The sequence below is a fragment of the Drosophila mojavensis genome, unplaced genomic scaffold (assembly GCF_018153725.1).
Source record: "Drosophila mojavensis isolate 15081-1352.22 unplaced genomic scaffold, ASM1815372v1 contig_74, whole genome shotgun sequence".
Lineage (NCBI taxonomy): Eukaryota > Metazoa > Arthropoda > Insecta > Diptera > Drosophilidae > Drosophila > Drosophila mojavensis.
Window position 1 is genome coordinate 21,815,467 of NW_025318899.1, and position 21,875 is coordinate 21,837,341.

The 21,875-nt window shown below is 43.4% G+C and overlaps 7 protein-coding genes across 14 annotated transcripts; 4 read left to right on the forward strand and 3 right to left on the reverse strand.

Moving 5' to 3' along the window:
* Positions 1-1,093: 1,093 nt before the first annotated feature.
* LOC6583264 (putative mediator of RNA polymerase II transcription subunit 26) lies at positions 1,094-9,498 on the reverse strand. Of its 5 annotated transcripts, none has more exons than XM_015162799.3 (11): positions 9,240-9,498; positions 7,613-8,250; positions 6,056-7,051; positions 3,722-5,252; positions 2,823-2,995; positions 2,460-2,726; positions 2,256-2,393; positions 1,945-2,194; positions 1,601-1,884; positions 1,348-1,530; positions 1,094-1,287 (listed from the first exon to the last, which is right to left on the reverse strand). In XM_015162799.3, the coding sequence occupies exons 1-11, from the start codon at positions 9,250-9,252 to the stop codon at positions 1,207-1,209; spliced, it is 4,554 nt and encodes a 1,517-aa protein (XP_015018285.1). In that variant the 5' UTR covers positions 9,253-9,498; the 3' UTR covers positions 1,094-1,206. The 5 variants fall into 5 exon arrangements, with proteins under 5 accessions (XP_015018285.1, XP_032587610.1, XP_002008937.1 ...); XM_032731719.2 differs by lacking the exon at positions 9,240-9,498 and adding an exon at positions 8,843-9,063; XM_002008901.4 differs by lacking the exon at positions 9,240-9,498 and adding an exon at positions 8,839-9,063.
* Positions 9,099-10,845, forward strand: LOC6583265 (clathrin light chain). Of its 2 annotated transcripts, none has more exons than XM_015162801.3 (2): positions 9,099-9,188; positions 9,973-10,845. In XM_015162801.3, the coding sequence occupies exon 2, from the start codon at positions 9,979-9,981 to the stop codon at positions 10,648-10,650; it is 672 nt and encodes a 223-aa protein (XP_015018287.1). In that variant the 5' UTR covers positions 9,099-9,188; positions 9,973-9,978; the 3' UTR covers positions 10,651-10,845. The 2 variants fall into 2 exon arrangements, with proteins under 2 accessions (XP_015018287.1, XP_002008938.1); XM_002008902.4 differs by lacking the exon at positions 9,099-9,188 and adding an exon at positions 9,765-9,869.
* Positions 9,100-11,639, forward strand: LOC6583266 (probable deoxycytidylate deaminase). The gene is made up of 2 exons (XM_002008903.4): positions 9,100-9,188; positions 10,940-11,639. The coding sequence occupies exon 2, from the start codon at positions 10,944-10,946 to the stop codon at positions 11,511-11,513; it is 570 nt and encodes a 189-aa protein (XP_002008939.1). The 5' UTR covers positions 9,100-9,188; positions 10,940-10,943; the 3' UTR covers positions 11,514-11,639.
* Positions 11,637-14,852, reverse strand: LOC6583267 (possible lysine-specific histone demethylase 1). 2 transcript variants are annotated; one of them, XM_015162802.3, is made up of 4 exons: positions 14,618-14,852; positions 12,999-14,546; positions 12,401-12,939; positions 11,637-12,338 (listed from the first exon to the last, which is right to left on the reverse strand). In XM_015162802.3, exons 2-4 carry the CDS (start codon positions 14,537-14,539, stop codon positions 11,725-11,727), a joined length of 2,694 nt encoding a protein of 897 aa, XP_015018288.1. In that variant the 5' UTR covers positions 14,540-14,546; positions 14,618-14,852; the 3' UTR covers positions 11,637-11,724. The 2 variants fall into 2 exon arrangements, with proteins under 2 accessions (XP_015018288.1, XP_002008940.1); XM_002008904.4 differs by having other exon boundaries at positions 12,999-14,852.
* A 147-nt stretch (positions 14,853-14,999) lies between these two features.
* LOC6583268 (peritrophin-44) lies at positions 15,000-16,534 on the reverse strand. Its single transcript, XM_002008905.3, has 2 exons — positions 16,433-16,534; positions 15,000-16,309 (listed from the first exon to the last, which is right to left on the reverse strand). The coding sequence occupies exons 1-2, from the start codon at positions 16,437-16,439 to the stop codon at positions 15,312-15,314; spliced, it is 1,005 nt and encodes a 334-aa protein (XP_002008941.1). The 5' UTR covers positions 16,440-16,534; the 3' UTR covers positions 15,000-15,311.
* Positions 16,535-18,168: 1,634 nt separating this feature from the next.
* LOC6583269 (peritrophin-44) lies at positions 18,169-19,766 on the forward strand. 2 transcript variants are annotated; one of them, XM_002008906.4, is made up of 2 exons: positions 18,169-18,264; positions 18,631-19,766. In XM_002008906.4, the coding sequence occupies exons 1-2, from the start codon at positions 18,258-18,260 to the stop codon at positions 19,635-19,637; spliced, it is 1,014 nt and encodes a 337-aa protein (XP_002008942.2). In that variant the 5' UTR covers positions 18,169-18,257; the 3' UTR covers positions 19,638-19,766. The 2 variants fall into 2 exon arrangements, with proteins under 2 accessions (XP_002008942.2, XP_032586996.1); XM_032731105.2 differs by lacking the exon at positions 18,169-18,264 and adding an exon at positions 18,424-18,532.
* Positions 19,767-20,311: 545 nt separating this feature from the next.
* LOC6583270 (peritrophin-44) lies at positions 20,312-21,654 on the forward strand. The gene is made up of 2 exons (XM_002008907.4): positions 20,312-20,427; positions 20,505-21,654. The coding sequence occupies exons 1-2, from the start codon at positions 20,418-20,420 to the stop codon at positions 21,575-21,577; spliced, it is 1,083 nt and encodes a 360-aa protein (XP_002008943.1). The 5' UTR covers positions 20,312-20,417; the 3' UTR covers positions 21,578-21,654.
* Positions 21,655-21,875: the final 221 nt, after the last annotated feature.

Below are 21,875 nucleotides of genomic sequence, written 5' to 3' on the forward strand. Positions count from 1 at the left end.
ATACGAATCAGCTAGACCAGAAGAACTCTTCAGTTTCATACAATTTTCCATATAATATATTGCGTATATTGTGAAACTGTCAGATACTGGACAGTCGGAGAATATAGTGAAAGTTAACGTATTGCAGTAAATTCGAATAGGTGTTTACCTTTTGTAGCCATAGAGAAAAAGTAGAAAAGTTTCCTGGTTGACGTAAAATTCAGCAGCAAATTTGAATTGAGGGCGCGACCAAGCGATTTGTCAAGGCCACAGTCCGTCCGGCCGGTTATTGTGTGCGGCCATGCTATGCCTCCCGTGCGAACCGAGCAAAAGCGAAAAGAATGGAAAAGTACAATAAACGAAAGCGGAATCAGCCCAAAGTGCTGCTACCCTGTTTCCAAGTCGAAATTTTAACATATTATTTCAGGAGCAAAACTCTTACGGATACAAGTCTTAAATTTTATATATGTATATAAATTTATTTTATTTACAAGCATTTATTTCAATTATTGAATGAACTTGCGAGCGAAAGAAATGTACAATTAATATTTAAATATACATATATATAATTATATATAAGATCTACTTAAATACAATTACTTCGGTCATGGACATTAAAAATAAAAGGCCGCAAACAATAAATTCTGCGTCTGTCTTTGTCTATTGTTAAAAATCCATTTATACTGAAGGTGCTAATAGTATTTTGTAGTGTGCTTACATATACCGGTTCTACGTAAGTTTCGGATGTGTTTATAAACATAAAAAACTATTTGCAACTAGCATTCTTTTACGCATGTGGTACATGCAAGGGGACAACTTAAATAGCTATATATATGGTATGCATCTAATTATTTTGCATTGGACTTGCAGATAAAAGCTTATAACATAGTTACTAACATAATCGCATTAGAGACTTATAAATATACCCGAATTATAATATTATATACAATAGTTTTAGACGTGTAGCTACACAACCAGTCACAGCATAAACACTCTAACATAGTATGTTCATGCCGTGTGTATAACGTTGGATCGCAGACTTGAGAAGAGCGCGATATGAATTTTGCAAAAGCTCCTAACGTAAAACCAAAACTTAAGATTATTGCTATGAATATAAACTAACAACTCATTGAGTTTATTGCAGCGTTCTTGTATACATTTAAATATTTTCGAGCAGCTCTAGCTCCTGGCTCCAATCTGCAGTAAGTATACAATGCCTATCGTTGATTACTGCATTACTTCGCGGAAGCGTTTTTGCCGCTCCAGGCTCTCGACCTCCGCCCAGCAGTTGCGCATATTGCGAAATAGCTATCAAGATAGAAGGTGAACCGTTTAGATGAATACCAAAGATGGCATGACAAAACTAACCTCATCTATCCAATTGTGCTCGGCCAGCAAATCATTTAGTATTTCCGTCGATGTCTTGCCGGGGCACTGTTGCTGTTGCTCTGTTACGCGCTGCGAGCAATTGATAAACAGATTGAACTTCTCATGCGCAATCTTGTGGAAGAGATCCGCACGTGCGGCACAAATACGACACAGCACAATGTCCTAGTAGGATAACAAGGTAGAGTCAGTCAAGATTACAATTGATAAATTTATAACTATAAATGCTTTTCACCTTCTCGTATACGATTCGTGCATCTGCAGCTATGGTCTGCATGGTGTTTGGATTGTAGGGCTCCCCAAATAGCAGGAAACGAACAGCAATGCCTGGTTGATGGCAGCCAGCGCAATTCTTCTGGGTCAAGTTGTTCTGCACCCACTCAGAGAACACATGACACTTGGGCCACGTCTCGATTGACGAGATAATGCTACGTGTCCATGGAGTGATAGCCAACAATTTCCGCTTGCAATTGTCCATTATATTGTCTATTACACGCACGCTTCCCAGAAAGTAGTCATCTGGAATTACAAGATGCAATTAGAGTACGCTTTTCTTGTAAATGATTTATAGGGATCTACCTTTCTCACGCGTTATCTCAGAGAAGAAGCTTGGATCGAGCGCTTGTGATATCATTGTTTGTATGTAGATTTCGAAATTGTCCCGATAGGACAGAAAATCCTCCATTATCTTTTCGATAAACTGCTCGGTATCATCGGCAAGCAGCTCAGACCGCATGAACTCCACAATGGTCTCCGTGTGAGACTGCAGCTGTATGCGTACGGGTGCTTTGAGGTAGAGTTTCTTGGTTTCAAGATTCCACGATGCGTACTGGGGACATAGAAATAACTTTTAGGGCTTTCAGAACAGAAATATTGGTATTTCAATTTACTTTCGACATGTTGCGGTAAAAGGTTTTACCGTTCTGACGAAACGGCTCATACTTTTGCAATATGCACTTGGAGTCCACCTGCCAAATGGTCGGCCAGTCATTAACCAGATCCGAACGCAAAACGATAAAGTCTCCAGTCTGTGCAAGAGAAGAAGAGAGAATTTATAGTTACGGTACAGGTATATACGGCAAGCTATAGCCTACTTTAAAGTTCTCGGCCGTGGATGCAGATGCCGTCCCCGCACTGCCATAGCTAACGGCCGCCCCACTCTGCAGATCCTGCTGCGGATTATAGCCGTCGTTGGAGCCATGCAGCTGTGGCTGCTGCTGATGTTGCTGCTGTACCTGCAGCTGTTGCAACTGCTGGTGCTGCTGCAAATGCGTTGTTGGCTGACAATATGTGTTCTTGCGCGGCGTTCCCTTGATGCGTCGCGCTACCTTGCGCTTCCCATAGCCCTTGCCGTCGTCACTCTGTGTGATACACATTTACATATATATTGGTACAGTTGGGTGAAGTATGGATTAGAAACGCTAGCGACAGCGGACGAGCAAGCAAGATACACTTACATCTTCCTCCTGCGGCGTCCAAACGGGATCCGTGTCCGAGTCAGTGAACTCCTCCGGCTCACCAACCGTGCCGCCCTCCCCAATTGTTGATGTATTCAAGAGAAGTGCGTGCATGCTGCTCTCCTTGGCCTTGCGGGAGCATTGCTCCCGACGTGGCGGCAAGTTTAAAGGGTCTGTGGAGAGCACAAAAGTAGTTAGCAACATCAAAGTGGTGGTGGTGGTGGTAGTGGTAGTGGAGAGCGAAACGGCAACCAAAATGGCAATGCATGCCACGCGCGGAACAACAACTACGTCAACAACATAAACCCACAGCCGAGAAGCCATCGACGACACTGCCGCTGCAGCCATTCGTCGTTTATCTCACACAGGTAAATAATAAAAATACAAGTTTTTATTTTTTGATGATTTTTTCTTTCTTTTTTTTTTTTTAAATTAATAATATTTGTTCTCGGTATTCCATCTCAAAAATACTTATGCTTTCTTTTTTTTTTTTATCTTTTGTTTTTTGCTCATTCGATTCGGCATTATAACAATTTTAAAAGTTAAGTTTATGTATTCGGTTTTTACATATGCACAGTGTCCATGTCCCTGGTTTAAGGTTCGTTGTCTCTGTCTCGTCTGTCGAGTCACATGGATGCGATGTGGTCATTTTCGCGACTAATGCTGCCACGGCCAAATCAGATTAATAAGGTGATGATGATTGGGCGCGGCGGGAGCTGCTGCCACGCTAACTGCTGTGTTGATGGTGGCTGCCGCCGTTGGCGCGTCGGCGGCGGCGGCGACAGCGGCGGGTGTGTGATGGTGGTTGTTGTTGTTGTTGTAATTGTTGTTGCATGGCGCAGTAGTTGTTGCGATAGTAGAGTGCTTATTGGAATTATGCTGTTGGTCAAGTAACATACCTTGACTGCCGCTCCCGCTACCCAACTGCGCGCAATGCTGCTGCACAAAATGCTGTGCGGCGCCCAGACCCGGCGACTCCTGCTGCTGCTGCTGGGCGTATGGCCGAAACGAAGATGTCGTCTGATCGGCTGCGGGATGCTGTATGACAGAGGTAGATGTTGATTCAGCGGCTGCTGCTGCGGCAGCTGCCGCCGCCACCATTTGTGCATGCGGCCTCTTTTTAGGCAGTATTTGAGTTTGTGAGAGTATTTTGATACGATGCCCATCGTCGCCGACGAGACCAGCCAAGTTCTGTGACGCCTGACCGTCTGTCGCTGTTCCACACGATGCCGTTGCCTGCGACGTGGACGCTTCATCGCCGGCACCGGGTTTCCCTTTGCGTTTATATGGAGTACGTGGATAATTAAGCTTGCGCGATGGCTTCACCACTGGCGGTGGATCATCATCCCGTTCACCTTGTAGAAACTTAAGGTAGCTATCCATAAATTGCGTTTTCTTCTCGCCAATGGACGTGCCCACGCTAACAGGCTTCGGTGCGGATGGACTATACGCAGACGACGTCGAACTGGATGAGCAGAGTGTTGTTGTGGCCGGCGTTATCCCATTATTGCTGCAGTCGTGCGTCGAAGATGAAGGCGGCTCCGGTGAAGGCGTTTTATTAGGATTACGTATGCCAAAGTTTGTGTTGTTTGTCGAGGAGTTCGTGTTGCGTCCATTTGTTGCCAACGAATTAGCATAGCCCTGTTTCGCCAAACTATTTGCATCGGCCAAGAAGTCCAGTTCCTCTTCTATGTTTGGCACAATGACTTTATTGCTGGCTTCGGTGGCGGCAGCAGCAGCTGCCGTCTCCTCCTCCTGCTGCTGCACAGCCTCAACTTTATCCTGCTGATGCTGTTGTTGCTGCTGTTGTTGTTGTTGCTGCTGCTGCTGCTGGTGCTGCAGTTGTTGTGTATACACCTGTTGTTGTTGTTGTTGCGTGTACACCTGCTGCTGCTGCTGTTGTTGTTGTTGCTGCTGTTGTTGTTGCTGCTGTTGTTGTTGCTGCTGTTGCTGCTGCTGTTGTTGTTGTTGCTGTTGCATACATGCCGTGTACTGGGATGCAATGGGCTGCGGAAACGCTGGATAGTACTGGGCTAACTGCGTGAGATGTGATTGCGCCTGCGATGATTGTAGGTGTGCGGGCTGCGGGAGATGCTGCTGCTGTTGCTGCTGCTGCTGCTGCTGAGAGGACTGCTGGTGTTGCTGGCTATGCTGCGGATATGTGGGTATGTTGATGGTTGTTGCTGGCGACACAGAAGCCGCATTGTTCTCCGTTTTCAGCGGTGTATTCCATTTGCTATTAAAATCGTAATACGTATTTTGCTGTTGCTGCTGTTGTTGTTGATTGTGCTGTTGTTGTTGCTGCAACTGATGATGCTGTGACTCCTGCGGACTGCGCACCGTACTGTATTCACTACTTGGAATAAGCGTCTTCTTCGGTTGTCGTTTGCGCGGCGTCTTTGCTGGCTTGGGCGGGGGCTTTACATCCTCCTGCAATTGTACCAATAATAGATTTTTATTAACCCAGCAGTTAAATTTGTTCTCTCAAATTCATTTATATATTAAGTTTGCATTTGGGATATTTTCTTTTTATAAGTATTACAAAGATGACATAAAACTTCCTCAACAACAACGTCACGTCACAGTTTCAAAATGACCACAAGATTTCGCCAATAAGATAATTAGCTATTTTGCTATAATTTATTGGTTTCGACAGAACGTACGTATGTATTTATATTTAACGAAAGAAAGGCAAAACAAAACAAGAGAAACGAAAACATAGACAACAACGATAAGCAATAACAAAAAGTTCATAATCAAATGAGACAAAACGCCGCCACCAAAATGTAAACAGTAAAATAACAGAAGATAGATAACAGAAGTTCTTCGCGCCGCCACAAGTGGAAGAAGGTATGAGAGTTAACATAAATGCTTTGCTAAATGGGCGATCAGCCAAACAAATTCTAATAGAAATGTTACTATTCCATATATACAATAATATATACAAATACATATATATATTTGTATATGTATGTATGCATGTATATATATTCGTTATTGAAATAAGTACGTTGTTATACAAATGGCTAGAAGCGGTTCGATTATGAACTAGTTCTACTCTTTGAAATCGATTGCAGATTCGTATAACAGCCGTTAGGTGGTAAACTAAACACGAAATCAAAACACACCAAAATAATAACAAAGCATAACAAAGCAAAGCACAACAAACTTAAAAACAAGAAAACAAACGGAAAATTAATCCAAAAATAAATACATACAAATGAAATACAAACCTTTGGCACTGTTTGAATCTGTGACGCTAAGCTGCTCGAAGTCCCTGGCGACAATATCATATTAGCCACAACGTGTTGCCGCCTGCCTTGTGGCGAGCTGGAACTCTGCTGCTGTTGTTGCAGCAGATGCTCCTGGGCTACAGCCTGCGCCTGCGCCTGTGCCTGTGCCTGTTGCAAGGACACGGACGCGGACGAATCTACATCGATGACCGCTGGCTGATAAAACGTTTGTTTTATCTCAAGACCCGGTGGAAGATTAAACACGAGATTCTCGCCAGCATCTGTGCCGCCAGCCGCATCATTGGCATAGTCCAGCTGCCGATGCTCTTGCTTGACATGCAATTGCAATACGCTCTTAATCTCTTCTTGTCCATCCTCTGGCTTTGTCCAGCAATGCTGCTGCTGCTGCTGTTGTTGTTGTTGTTGCTGCTGCTGCTGTTGTTGTTGCTGCTGCTGTTGCAGGTGCTGTTGCTGCAGTGTGCTTTGTATCACAGATGAGTAGGCCACCGTTGTGGGCGCTGCAGACGAACCCGCGCCTGCCACGTTCATTACGGTGCGTCGCGACACTGGCGAACCAGTCGAACCAGCCGCTACCGACGCTGCCACCGGGGCCGTTGCCGTCTTATAGACAATCACCTGGGGTGATCCACCGACATCGACCGTGTGTAAATTCGTGATAGGTGATCCGTCCGCCGAGCTCAATGCCGGACTCGCATACTGCGCTGCATACGCCGGACTCGCATTCTGCTGTTCAATGTGAATCGTTTGAGTATCCTTGCGTGCCAGCTTCAGTTTTTGCCCATCTATGGTATAATATGTTTCTGCCTCGGCAATCTCATGTTGCAATTGTTCTTGTTGCTGCTGTTGTTGTTGTTGTTGCTGCTGCTGCTGCTGTTGTTGTTGCTGTTGTTGTTGTTGCAATTGGGTGAAGTAAATTAGATCGTTGTACGCTTTGAGATGCGCCTTGGTTTGTTGTGTGTTTTCTTGTTTGATTTGCTACAGATTCGTTGCAGTTGTAGGCAGTTGGTTGATTTTTGTTTTTTGTACATAAATTTGATGGAAACGGAAATTGTTTTTGTTCGGATTTCGTTACATATATATACAGTACATTACATACATAGACAGTTAAAGGCATAAGTAGTTGAGGCATAGTCTAAGCAGAGTTAGTATTTGGTTGTGTAAGAGGCGCATCAAAAGGGACCCAGCATTAAAAGCTTTGAAAGACTAACTAGCTCTAAGAAAAACTTGGTCATTTCAGTTATATTAAACAGGATTTAATGTGGAAAGACAATCATATTGTGAATATAGTGTATGATTACTCAGCTAATCAACTGTTTTGGCCATTTCTCAATTATTTGCGAATTAGAATTCCCTAAATATCTTAAGCTAAGGTTAAAGCCTGTCCAAATTCATCGATTAGTATGTGTATTGAGCATTGCTTACGGAATACCAAGGATACCAACACAGATACTGAGCCCCTTGAGCCCCTCCTCCCCGGCCATGGCCTTCTGCAACTCTGTGTTAAATATTGTTGCAACAATTGGATTTTATACTCACCACTTTGTCGGCCACTAGATTCAGTTGCTGTTGAGCTTGTTGCTGCTGCTGTTGTTGCTGTTGCGCCTGCTGCTGTTGCTGCTGCATGGCAAGGAACGTGTTGGATATCATGTTGGGGGTGTTCCACGTCAGCGATGTTGATGTTAGGGCTACCGTCGTGGGTGATGGCGAGGCGCCACTCGACGAAGAGTTCTCACCGTAGTAGTTTGAGGCAACATTATTAACGGCAGCGGCGGCTGCAGCTGCCGAGGAGACAGCCGCCACCGCAGCCTGGTTCTGAAACGAGCTGAGCTGCTTGTCCAGCGTGGGCAGCTGCAGTTGCTGCAGCTGTCGGTGCGGCGTGTTGACCGTCGATGAGGCATAATGCGCAGGCTTTGGCTGCACGCTTGCTGCGGCTGCATGGTGATAAATCTGCTGGAATACTGGATTGTAGCTGCCAATGGGCGATGGGGGCACAAAACTGCCGCCGCTCGCCGCAGCCGCATTGAAGCTAGCAAGACTAGCCGCTGTAATTGTTGCTAAATGTGGATGCTGAAATTCCTCCGCTGTGCTGCCCGTGCTGCCTGTGGAACCGGGGACGATGCGATTGTAAGCGTAAGACCAGGGGCTGGAGTTGGGATCCATGTGGTGTGCTTGAGCTGGAAGCAGGTATTTTTGTTTGGGGTTAATTTTTGTATTCTCAGTATGGCATAAACATCAAATGCAGATTCCAGGGCTGCACTATAGACACGGTCTGCTCAGCTCGATACCATATCGAGACATGCATACATACATACATATGTACATGTGAAATTCGTATTCGTACTTGTATGCGTTTTTATTCTTTCGTATTAAATTAGTATTTCACATGCCGCAATCACTGGTTTTATGATTATTCAAATAAACTTTCATCTTACAATATGTGGAAATGAGTACATCAATACAGTTTCGTTTTATGCAGCCCTAGCGACAAGTGCATTTTTCGCAGATACTTTGATATTTATACATATACACACATACATACAATGATAAATTATGCCGCGCACAGTTTGGCGTGTTTAAGAAGGCACATTTTCTCTTATTTTTACATGTTCTTGCAAATTAGACAAATGTTTTTTTTGGGGGTATTTACATACATATGTATGCGTGTAAGTTTGTACATCAGTTTATATTTCCTTTGACCACTTTTAACATATACATACTTATGTACGTATGTATGCTTAAAGTATATGTATGCAAGTACATACATACATGTGTGCGTGCGATGAGAGATAGTCACTAGCAAAGCAACTTGGTCGTTTTACTGTTTCGTTGCGTTCACACTGCGATGGATCATCTTTATTATTAGCGTTGATTATGCACTTGTCTATTTACGTTACAATTTTAAGTAAATTTATTTTGTAAACTACTACAATTGGGCTGCATAACTTTTTTGTGGGTGAAACAATCTCCAAAATGGCCGCTCAAGTACAAATGAACTATTGTTCATTTGAACGATGCACACGTGAATCAGTTCGATGAAAGTCGTGTGCTTATGTTAGCCTGAGTGTTAGTTTTGCTTTGAATTTTGTTTGATATATGTAGTTATATTTGTTTGGTGAGTATAGTTTACGGTATAAACACATAATTTCCATTCTTATATACAAACCTCGTATATGCATTTGTAACAACGTGCATAAATACAATACTTATGTATGTAAACACGCACATATATCAATTTATTTCCTACCGTCAAGTGTTGTAAAATTTGATATCTTTGTACACCACTGATCAACTAAACAGTAAGAAGCATTCCCACCGGAATAGATGTTTGATCAAATAACACATTGATGCAAACATATTATTTAGAAAATACTTTATTTGTTTTAATTGATCCTTGTCTAATAAATGCATTTATGATATATTTTATTATTTTAAAATCCACGCAATAAGTTATAAAAGTTGTTTTATTATTTTACTCTTATAATATTAGTCAATTAATTTTAATTCAAACACGTTATAAAGATATTTACAGTCATAATTGACATAATAATCATTAAAAATAATATAATAATGGAATTGAAATACTGCCAATCGATACTGGCTTTAATTGGTGTATTATCGATAACTTGTCATCTCTATTAGTGACTGTCAGTTTACTCACTACGAGTTTTTTTTTTTACAAAAAGAAAAGAAAAAAAACCTGTGGATAATACGTATTAAAAACATTATTTGGTCAATACGTTAAAATAAAAACTAAATAAGTTAAATTAACACTTCTCAAATAAAAACTAAAAAGGTAAGCAATGTTGTATGAAATCCATTATTGCACTTTGCTTAAAATTTACACATTCTACGTGTAAGAGAAAATACGCCCATTAACTGTAATCGTGCTCTTTTAGAGTACAATGGATTTGGATTTTGGTGACGACTTTGCTGCTAAAGAGGAAGTTGATCCAGCTGCAGAATTTTTGGCACGCGAGCAATCGGTTCTTGGAGACCTAGAAGCTGAAATAACTGGGGGATCTGCGACAAGTGCTGTTGCCGCACCTGCAACCGATGATGGACTGCTGGGCGGCTTAGTCAGCACCGGGGCCGAGTTAGGCAGTGAACTCTCTGCCAATGTTGGAGGTGGCCTGGAATCATCGACTGGCAGCTTCGAGGTGATCGGCAGCGAGACAAACGAACCAGTTGGTATCTCAGGCCCTCCGCCGTCGCGTGAAGAACCCGAGAAAATACGGAAGTGGCGAGAGGACCAAAAGAAGCGGCTAGAGGAGAAGGATATTGAAGAGGAGCGTAAAAAAGAGGAGCTGCGCCAGCAGGCCAAGAAGGAGCTAGATGACTGGATGCGCCAGATCGAAGAGTCCATTTCGAAGACCAAATTATCGTCTCGCAACGCTGAAGTTCAAGCCGCTTCGTTAGAAAATGGAGCAGTCGAACCCGGAACCGAGTGGGAGCGCATTGCCAAGCTGTGCGATTTTAACCCTAAGGTCAATAAATCTGGAAAGGACGTCTCACGTATGCGGTCAATTTACCTGCATCTGAAGCAGAATCCCATACAAGTACAGAAAATAGCCTAAAATATACAAATATATATAAATATAAATAACCCTATTACGCACCTACTGAAACATTTCGATTTGACTATTTAGATTCTGATACAAAGTATTTTTTGTAAATTCCAATTATATTAAATATGTATTACATACGATTATTTTGCCTCTGAAGTGTTATATGATATTGAATATAAATAAAATGGAAATCTTATAGATATATGTATTGAATTTGTTTTATTTTGATCTATAACTAGCAAGTCTAAATATTAAATATGTATCGTAACTATTTATTTGTATTATTATTATTTTCTAGTGTAATGTCTGAAGATCTGATGGATAATAATAAGGATCGCGTCGAGAGCATTGAGAACTTGACATCTACCCACAATCAAAAACGAAAAGATTATCTACCGTGGGACGATTACTTCATGGCCACCGCAATACTCTCATCGAAGCGAAGTAAGGATCCCTCTACGCAAGTCGGCGCCTGTGTCGTAGACAACCATAATCGGATTGTTGCTATTGGTTACAATGGCTTTCCAAGAAACTGCAGCGACGATGAGTTTCCATGGTCGAAGGACGAAGATAAGAATTCGATGAAAAATAAATACATGTATGTGGTGCATGCTGAGGCCAACGCGATACTAAACAGCAATTGCACCGCACTGGACGGTACGCGTCTCTACACAACTCTCTTCCCATGCAATGAGTGCACAAAGTTAATCATACAATCGGGCATCCGGGAAATATATTATTTATCTGACAAGTATAGGGATAAGCCTGTGTATCAAGCTGCCAGGCGGATGCTTGATGCAGTTGGCATTGCCTATAAGCAGTTTATCCCAACGCAAAAACAGGTTACTATCGACTTTGACTTAATTAAGTAAAATGATGTGATTATCTTTAGTTAAACGATACTACTGACGTAGAGCAGCTAATATGAACTAATTTAATTGGTTTTGTCCTGATTGTTGTGTAATTCCTTCTAATAAAATGCATACAAATCACAATTACATACATTATCTATATATATATTTGACATAACTATATTTCTAAAATGGTCTTCGGTTGTTGCTCAACATTAAAAAAATACAAAAATTACTGCACATCTGTCGAATCGGCCATGTTTGAGTTCTCCTCAGACTTTTTTGACACGGGCGAGTCGGATAGATGTGGGGAAAGGTCGCGCAGCTTTACCACATTCCCGACTGAAACCGAATTCGCAGCTTCTGTGACAGAGTAGCCAATGTCCGGCGGCGTACCTTCCGGATAGCCTAAATAGTAATCGGCAATGCGTCCAGCCTCACGCAACCCGCTTAAATACGCGCCGTGGACAGTGGCCGGATAATTGCGTATCGTGTGCTCACCGGCAAAGAAGAGCCGCGGCAGTTCCTCGGCGTCTTTGCTGAAATGTGGCTCAAAACCGGTGGGCGGAATTACAGGTGCGGCGAGCAGATCATAGTCGCTGCCAGAGGAGCCCACTGACACATAGCTATATGAGCCGCGGGCCCATTGATCACTGCGCCAGCGAGTGACGACCGTCTCTTTAGGCTGTGGCACCGATGTATTGCCGAAGATGTTCTTCAGCACGGACATACAGCGCCCGATGATGATGTCATCTGTCACGCTCTCCACAATATTGGCCGCCATGCCAGCGACAAGAGCCAGCAGCACGGGTGACGAGCTGATGCTCCAGAAGAGAAACATTTCCCCTAATAAAGACAATATTTTAATATTTTTTTTTAAAGAAATGAAGAGCAAGTCAGCTACTTACCCCGACTAGCTGTCGTGCTGCCCACGTGCCCAAAGAGATTCGCATTGGGATCCCAGAATATACGATCGAAACAGAGTACCACCTTGTTCAGATTGCCAAATCCCAACCGACGTATCGCCTGCTGCTTCCAGTCTGGCAGTGGCGGATCAAATTTCACTGTATTGGCATGATGTGCCTCCTCCTGTGTGACGGCTACCTTTAAAACGCCCAGCGTAAGCGTACAGACGGCCAAGTCGGCCTTATAAGTCATAAGCGAGTTTGATGTCTTCAGATTTTCGGCCACAATCTCAACGCCTTTGCTGTTGTACTTGATTTCCTTGACCGCACTGTTTAGACGTATGTCTATATTCTCGGTGAGAGCAACTGGCACACAGGAGTATCCATTTCGCACTGTCGTGTGGTGCCCAATGAACTCGAAGTCATCGTCCTGATCCCAGTGCTTCAGCGACAAGTTGTCTAGGCGGGTGGCATTGGCAAACTCCAGATTGGCAAAGTGCCAGTCGAGTATCAGACGGTCACGCGAGGATAGGTAAACCTGGCTGTATGAGAGAAAGTGTAAGGATTAATGGTTTATGTCTATAGATAGAATCTGACTAACCTCGGTGCGTTCTGTTCGATCTCCTGCAGTTTCATCTCCAATTTATGGCCCTCGATGCGTTGCTCCGCCTCGGCACTGATAGCATCCTCCAGTTTAATTTGAGTGTTGCGAATCGCGTACTCCTGGGATGCATAACTATTTTCATTGTGTGCGCTCCTTGGCAGTCGCTGTTTAACTAGATTTTGGAGATCTGACTTAAGCGTCGCAATCTTCTGTAAAGTGGCTTTCAGCCGTTTTCGATGTTCAATGATTCTGGTTTGGGCAGCAATGATCTCGTGCATATGGGCAGCTCGTTTCTCTTGCACAGCTTTGTCTTGCATATTGATGATCCACTCGAGCGCATCGCCCAATGAAACGGGATTGTTGCCGGCATAGTTGAAGTCTAGGCGATGAGACAAATAGCTTGCCGACTCCAGTAGGCGGTTAAATTCACGCTCGATAACGTCATCTTTTTCTTTCGGTACCGGTTTTCCGTCGGGTCCGTACAACGGACATGTCTGCTGGATTGGCACCAGATCCATGCCAATCTGTTTGCTTAGAATAGTCATGGGATTGCCGTAGACGCCAGTTACTACCATGGCGCCAAGGTCTGCAATGTAGCTATTCTTGCGAAAGGTGGCAATGCGGCCACCAACCCGATCTCTTGCCTCCAGCACAATGACATCCATCCCAAATTGCTGCAGCTGTTGCCCAACGGCCAGTCCGGAAATTCCCGCGCCAATTACGATTACCTTGCCAAGTTTTTTACTGGGTATTGGCAACAGCCGCTTGAAGATGCCGAAATTTATGAAGCCGTGCCGCTCCAGAAACGAGTGCACTCGCCTCACCAGATTCGGGTCACTGTCAAAGGGCGGTGGCAGTCGCTTGAGCGCACTGTCAAAAGTCAACTGTGTCTTGGGATTATCCACCCACATGTGCAGCAGGCTGTTGCGTATATTAAGGAACACTCGATGACCAAGTATGCCCGAGCAGCTTATGTCTGGGAAGCACGCCTCCTCGTTGGGTGTCATTTTGCTAAAGGGCAGACGCGACTGAAAGACGGCACCTTCCTGACCCGAGAGTACCGTAGGGGTGCTGTTGTCACGCGCTTCTCCATTGGTCCCATTCGTATCCTTTGGCAAAGTACTGCGTGATCCAGTGCCCGTACTGTGATTAACTCCAGCCTCCGATTTGCGGGTACGTTGTTCGGCCTGTCCCTGACTACGCTTATCTGTCGGGCCCGAGCTGCTACCCGAAGAGCCAGAACTGCATTTGTCGGAGGCCGTATTCTCCGCACTGGCAGTTGCCGGTTTATTTGTGTAGTCGACCTTGGGCTTGTTACGCCGGCTGGTACGTCGCTCGTCACTGGTGGCGGGTGTGTCATTGGAATCATCATCGAATTTTGCCTTTGTATGGCTAGCAGCCTGGCTACCACTCCCAGAAGGATTTCGTTTGGGCGACGGCTCGCCGTCGGAGTCATCACTAATAAGGGTAACATACTCGATGGGCTCGCCCATTTTAGCGGCACTGGTGCCACTACCACCGGACTGAGTAGGCTTCATTAAAGAACTATTGATAATATTAGAACCAAAATGCTCTTCAAATCGGAATGCGAGTCACTTCCTTATTTCAAAACTTACATTTATGGTAATACAAAATCAAAACTCAAGCCGAACAAAAGTTGATATATAGTAGCTTAGAACGAATTTATTTCACACATCTTAAATTTATTTGCCGGCATTGAATGTCGGTATGTCTATTTGCACGCTAACTGTTACTTTAATTTATAACTTTAAATGTATATTTTTTTAAGCATTGCAAAAACAAATCCTCCGATGTGCGACGGCTTTTATCGTGTACTATTAATGTTATTCTACACTGTAATTAACAGCGTTAAGCACGAACTCAACAGTGACACGAAATTTAACATTAACTTAAGTAACAGAGCTCAAAATAAGAGATTAATTTATAGCTGAAATTGAGATCACGTGTGCATAGGAATTGAATGTCCTTATAAAAAAAATAAAAACAACAAATATTTACTTGCATTTTATTAACTGAAAGCGCCGAACATCAAATATAATTGGATCAGTGCTGTAAAATATTTATCACTTTGTCTATCGATACCAAGTATATTATGCGATTATTTCTGCACTTCAAATATAACGGAACATATGTATACACAATAAAGCAGTGCAAGAATTCAATAACAGATGAAATGCATAATTCATCTATAGCAAAAAATCTAACTGGCTTATTGTGAGTTAATAAACAAAACTTTTTTTAATTTTATAAAAAAAGAAATTTAAAATGTTGGAGAGTTAGGTACACGCTTTAGTCACGTCCGTCACAGCAGCCGTCGTAAATAATCTCACTGACGCAGGCTTGCACTCTCTCATCGAAGAAGTAATCCCAATGGCAGGTTTTCTCCGCAACTTCTACACCATCAACACATTCAATGTAGTTGTGGCAATCGTTACTGCTGCTGGTCACGAGCATCGTTCCGCGTCCTTCGCACCGGTTGTAAGTACAAACCACTGAGGTGGGCTCGGCGCACATTTGCCTAGTGTCGTCGTAGAAATAGCCCTCTGGACACTGGCCCCACCAGGGATCAACATCGTGAACAGCGCCGTAGTCACCGCAGTAAAAGTATCCACGGCAAGTGGCACCGTCCGGCTGGTAACCCTTAAGGGGTTTAGATTTCGACAGGCATGCATCCTTCTTGGAATGTGCATTGCAAGCGACTAGGTTCTTAGCCTTGCAGGTTCCGCTCTCCACGTCAAAATACTGCGTTGAAGTGCAGGACTTGAGCGTGTGCTTTTTACTCTTACACTCGTAGTACTCGTTGCAATCAGTCTCTTGCCGGAACTTTGTTTTATCCGGCAGCAGCTCACATATATTGGCAACATCCACGCAAATTGAATCAGTTCCGTGCTGGCAGGATTGCGTTGTTTCATTGAAGTGCTGGGCGCCCTCGCAGTGGCCGGCCAAGGACTCTCCATTTCTACAGTAGAGATAACTGTGACAGTCAGTTGGATCGGCGACCCACATGCCGTCCAGGCCCTCGCACAGGTTGCCACAGTGCGCACTATTACTGGCCGTCGCCTTCACGCACTTCTGGGAGCTGGCGTCGAACACAAGGTCATCGGCGCATTTGTGCAGGATGCCGTTGCCATTTTTGCATTCAATGTACTCATTGCAGGAGGCGGGCTTCCGGATGTGGATGCCACTCTGGAACAGTCGACACATATCCTCAAAATTATACAGCGCTTGCAGGGGCTGAGGCAGGCACAGGGCAAGCAGGATCACCCCAATACCAAATCTCAATGACACTAAAAAACAATGGGAAATTAAACAATAGTATATGGTAATATTCGCGGGAACTGTACTAGCTGCAGATGGTACGCAGGTCGCGCAAAACACCTGCCAAATATAAATTTCATTTTTTTGCTCACCTTGCATTGTCGATTGATTGGGAAATACCTTTCGTATTTCTGATTTCGATGTTGCTGCTCAAATTGTTAGTCTTTGACTAAATGGGGATTGGTGTTTGGAAATAATTTATATATGGAACAGAATGTCGCTGATACCTTACACCTAATACCTGATACCTGCTACTTGATAACTGATTCTGCAACAAATTAGGGGTATATGTTCTCAGCGGTTCAAATCTTATCTTTGTTTTGCTAAAATTTGTGCAGCTATTGCCGAATGTAGCGCCAACAAAAATAGAGTTTTCCAAATAGGCATTTTATTTATTAAGGCAAAGGCAGCTTACTCCAAAGCATTTCAGCAGCAATAGTTAATAACCAGCTGGTCTCGGCACATAACAAAGAATTCTTCGCTCATAAATCTTTCAAATTGATAAACTGATTGCCAAACGCCGCGGCGTTCATTAACTCTATTGAAATTATTTTTAATGTGCGTAAGACAGACATAGTACATATAAATCTAAACTTTTATTTATTTTTTTTACTTGTAAGGGTACATGCATAAAATATTAAAATGTAGTTTGGGAATATTTGTCAAGATTGCTCTACTTGAATATACCCTATACACTGAAATCGGACAATATATATTTATAATTAATCAAAGCTATTGAATTACACATTTCTGAAATCCATTAGCTGAATAATAATAATAATAATGTAAAATCATGTTGGCCTATTTTCTTCATATGAATTATTTAGAAAGATAATATTATATAATATGCTAAATAATAAAAAATTGACAGAATGTGAGAGAAGTAGAAATAATGATGATAGACAAAGAGCGACAGGTGGTAAATGAGAGCCAATAGTAAAAACCCTTAGAGATGGAAAATGGTATCGAAGGAACAGATAAATGAAGGAAATATCAGATATGAGTGAAAATACAGAGTTATAGTACACTAATACAAAAGATACACTAGGGCAAAAGATTTGTGAAAGGGGTTACTCCGCAAGAATGCGGAATCATAAAGATAGAAATCATTTCCGGGTTGTCCAATCTCATGAAAGTATTTTTTGGACCGAAGAATAGATGACTGAAAATACCTAACAGCTTAATGCCTAAAAGTATATTATAGAAATAATCCATATGCATAAATTACCAACTACGAATTACCAATTAATGAACGAGTAGTACGATGCCTGTTCGGCTTTAAGCTCTTAAGATAACTAAATTTTGAATAGGAAAAAATGAGAAGTAAAAGTTAAAATATGTGTCACATATAAAGGGAATAATTATCAACTAACAAAATAAGAAACTATATCCAACCAATATTTCTTATAAATATACCCAAAATACCAAAAGAAAATACTCGCTCAAAAGTATGCATTTCAATGAAAATGACTTTTTTTAAAACGAATAAAATAAAAAAATAATAAAAATAAAAACTCAATCCCTTTGAGATGATATCGTAGAACGCATTTCAACGGAAATGGTATTGTTCGTAAACGTAGTCAATGATATGGAACGACACAATGACAAGCTCGATACGATTAGTTGACGAGTAACGCAGTTAGCTGAAGACGACGATCAATAATTGGAATGTCATTGAATTAAAAAATAATTACACACATAAACAGTTGTCCACAAGAAATTGATAATCCGGACGGCACTTGACGATTGACGATAACAAAAATGATAAATCGAACCGCGGGAAAAATAACTCAATTACGTTCGATCGGGCTAGGTAATATGATGGGAGATTGTTCGCATATAAAGCCATTCGGTAGAAGTCTCAGCCCCATTGCTACTTTCTGCTACACTGAATAGAGAAAAGGGAAAATTAAGAATATGTTAGGTGAGACAAAGCATTATCGCATTTTAATTATGGTATTTTTCAATGTGTTTCAGTTGCGGGTAAGCTTATCTGCAAAAGTGCGAACAGTTTTAATTAAACGCACCCAGATAGGCTATTAGATGGAGCTGGCAGGCTTGGCTCTCTATATAAAGCCTATCGTGCGATTGGTAGGCTTAGTATTGAGTTGGTGTGCTCCTATAGCATACACGGCTATCTAATAAGTCAACTATAACCGAACCCAACCGAACCGAACCCAACGCGATGACTGGTAGGCCTGTGATACTAAATTACTAAAAATACCAAAAATACCAAAATGGATACCAGCAAAAGGATTGGGAATTAATCAGAACGCTTTCCATTTTGCAGCTTTCCACTTGAAGGCGACTGTTCTGGCGACGGCCTGCCTAATGCTGGCCAGCCAGTCCGCTGGCTATACGATGCAGGAAATGTGTGCGCAATGGTCGGGCAGTGGATATATTGGCAATCCCGCAGATTGCAACAGCTGGGGCTACTGCAAGAGCCAGCAGCTCATAGGCTATGGCACCTGTGACAAAGATCTCGTTTACGATTCGTTCACGCAGACTTGTCAGCCAGCATCCACCACGAAGTGTTCGACCAGCGCCCAGAAGACATGCAGCGCACTGAAGACAGCTGGATTCGTGGCCGATCCCAGCGATTGCAGCAAGTATACGTATTGCTTTGGCGATGGCACCTCCAAGACAGTGTCATGCCCAGCTGGTCAAACATATGCCGCCAACAACAACACGTGCGTGTGGGGCCCAACATGCCCACAGAACTCCATCTGCCGATTCATGCCCAACAATATCTTTGTTGGCGATCCGAACAATTGTGGCCAGTTTCTGCACTGCGTCAATGGGTACGGAAGGTGGGGCAAATGCGAAAAGGGACAATATAACGCTGCCACCGGATACTGTCAGGAATCCTATTCATGCTCCGACGACGACACTAGTAACAACAGTAACAACAATGATAACCCAAATCTTCCACCTTCCTCGATAACTAACTGCACCGAAACGGAGGATTTTATTGCTGATGGTGCGACTTGCTACGGTTACTACTTCTGCAATAAAACTAAAAATGGTGTTTGGGGCTCATGTCCGTTAGGTTTGGAATTTGATGAAGCGACAGAAAAATGCGTTTCTCCCGCTAGTTTATCTTGTCCTGGTAACCGTTGTGCAAATACCAATTTGACATATGCCGTTGTTGCTAATACAAATTGCACGGAGTACATATACTGTCCGACTGGTGGCAAAAGCTACTGTAATCCGGAGTATCCCTACCTCGACGAGATAAGCGGGCAGTGTGTGCCCACTAAGCCAAAGTACCCTGTTTGTGGACCCCAGGAAACATAAAAAGAAAGCTATTTTACAAAAACGGACAAAGTGGATGATAATATCTTAATGACTGTAGTGGCTTCATATTCAAACATTGCTAAAGTCAATTGCACATAAATAAATAAATCAGTTAATCTAGCACTCTGACCTAAGTATTTTCATATTTTTTAAATTTGACAGGAATATCAATTTCGGGAACTTTGGTTGAATCCAAGTAGTGGATGGATACGATTAGATAAGATGCCGTTGTCAGGGCATAAAGGCCATGTCTCGAATATTCTAGTCAACTCGTCGAGGCCAGAAATCGCTCAATGATTCAATTTGACTATTGTATGGAATTTTTCATTCAATTCAGAACCGATCGAGGGTTGATGGCATGGCCACCGAAGCAGCGAAACAACGAAACATAAAACACAGAAAAAGCGAATCACCGAAATAGCGAAACTCGAAAAACCCGAACAATCGAACCGCCGAGTCACCAATGGGCCATGTTATTGCCGTGTAATTTACATGCTGTGCGCTATCAGATGCGAGTGCTATCGCGCACATTGATATCTGATATCAGAGACAGGCAAAGACATTGACATCGACATTGCCTTCCTTGGGCCTGTGCATTTCCAAAATTGATTTTTTCGCTAAACGGCAATGAATGAAAGAATGAAGCTTTGCATATTTAAGCAGGTGCCGATCGGTGCCAGCGCATCAGTCAAGTTGTTGAGCTGCAGGCGGAGCTAGCGATCGCAACAATTTAAGGATACCGATAACTATCGCCGATAACCAACGATAACCGAGAACAGCATGAAGCAAGGTAATCCCTCACTCTCTCTCTCTCACTCTCTCTCTTTGATTGAAATCGATTCACATTGCTAATGCCGTTAATTGTAGCTAGAGGAGTCCTGCCCCTGCTTGTGCTTGCCGTGGTCGCCCTGGCCAGTGGCAGCAAACTAGCCGACTTCGAGTCTCTCTCGATAAGTGAGATGTGCGAGCTGCTACCCACGGATACTAGCTTCCTGCGGCCAAATACGTGCAACTATTGGGTGCACTGTCCGAGCTATACCACCGCATTGGAGGAGGGCACCTGCGCCACGGGACTCAGCTATAACAAGGAGAGGGGCCGTTGCACCGTCGCTGAAAATGTCGATTGCCCCTACGAGACGACTGCAATGAACATCAACACCATTGTCAATGCCTGTGCTAACGAAACGGATGGCACCTTCCTGCCGGATTCCACAAGCCACAACTGCCAGGGTTATCTGCTCTGCAAGGGGCGCCGTGAGGTCAAGGCCAACTGTCCCAAAGAGCTGATCTTCAATCCAAGATCCCGCTCTTGTGTCTACCCCACCCAGTACAGTTGCCCGGGCAGCAGCCAAAAAACCAAATCCCCGGTCTGTCGCTCCCTGTCTAACAACACTCGCCTAGCCAATGAGCAGCATTGCCACAAGTACTACGTCTGCATCAACGACGTGCTCTATGAGCGCGAATGTGCCGCTCATAAGGCGTACGATGTCACCCTCGGCCAGTGCGTGCCCGCAGTCAATGCCACGTGCTATGCCACCGCAGCGCTGCCCCCGCCAGAGAATACCTTCTGCCTGGTTAACGGCACAGCGCGCCAGGGCTACTTTGCGGACGACGAGTCGTGCAGCCACTACTACATCTGCAAGGCTCCCACGAATGGCAAGCACGACACGAATCCCCAACATCTGCGTTGCCCTCTGGGCTTGTACTTCGACTACGAGAAGCTCTCCTGCCGCGATCGTGTCAATGTTCGCTGCCCGCTGGACCGTTGCGTCGATACCACCTTGACCTATGTCAATGTTCTGGGCAACTGTCAGTCCTATGCACGCTGCTCGAACGGAGTCACCGTCAGCACTGGCCATTGCCCCACCGATTACTTCTTTGACGAACGCAACCAGGGATGCACGCCCGTTAACCCCAACTATGTCGCATGCGCGGCCTGATCCTGTCTTCAGATTATAATTCTATTTGCAACTTATTAAATTAGACCTCAATTTGGTGGAAGTCAAAGAGCATTGCATATTCCTTTAGTTCTGTTTAATTATCATTATCATACACATATATATGTATGTATGTACATATATGTATAGATTAAAATTCGAAGGTCCGATTGAAGTTCCCATGTCGAAATATTCAAGTTGAACAAGTACAAGTTTTCTTTAGAACTATAAAACTATCTTCGAGAGAAGATTCTGCATATAAACTGCGTTATCAGGCAGTCAGAAATAAATGTGATATTTT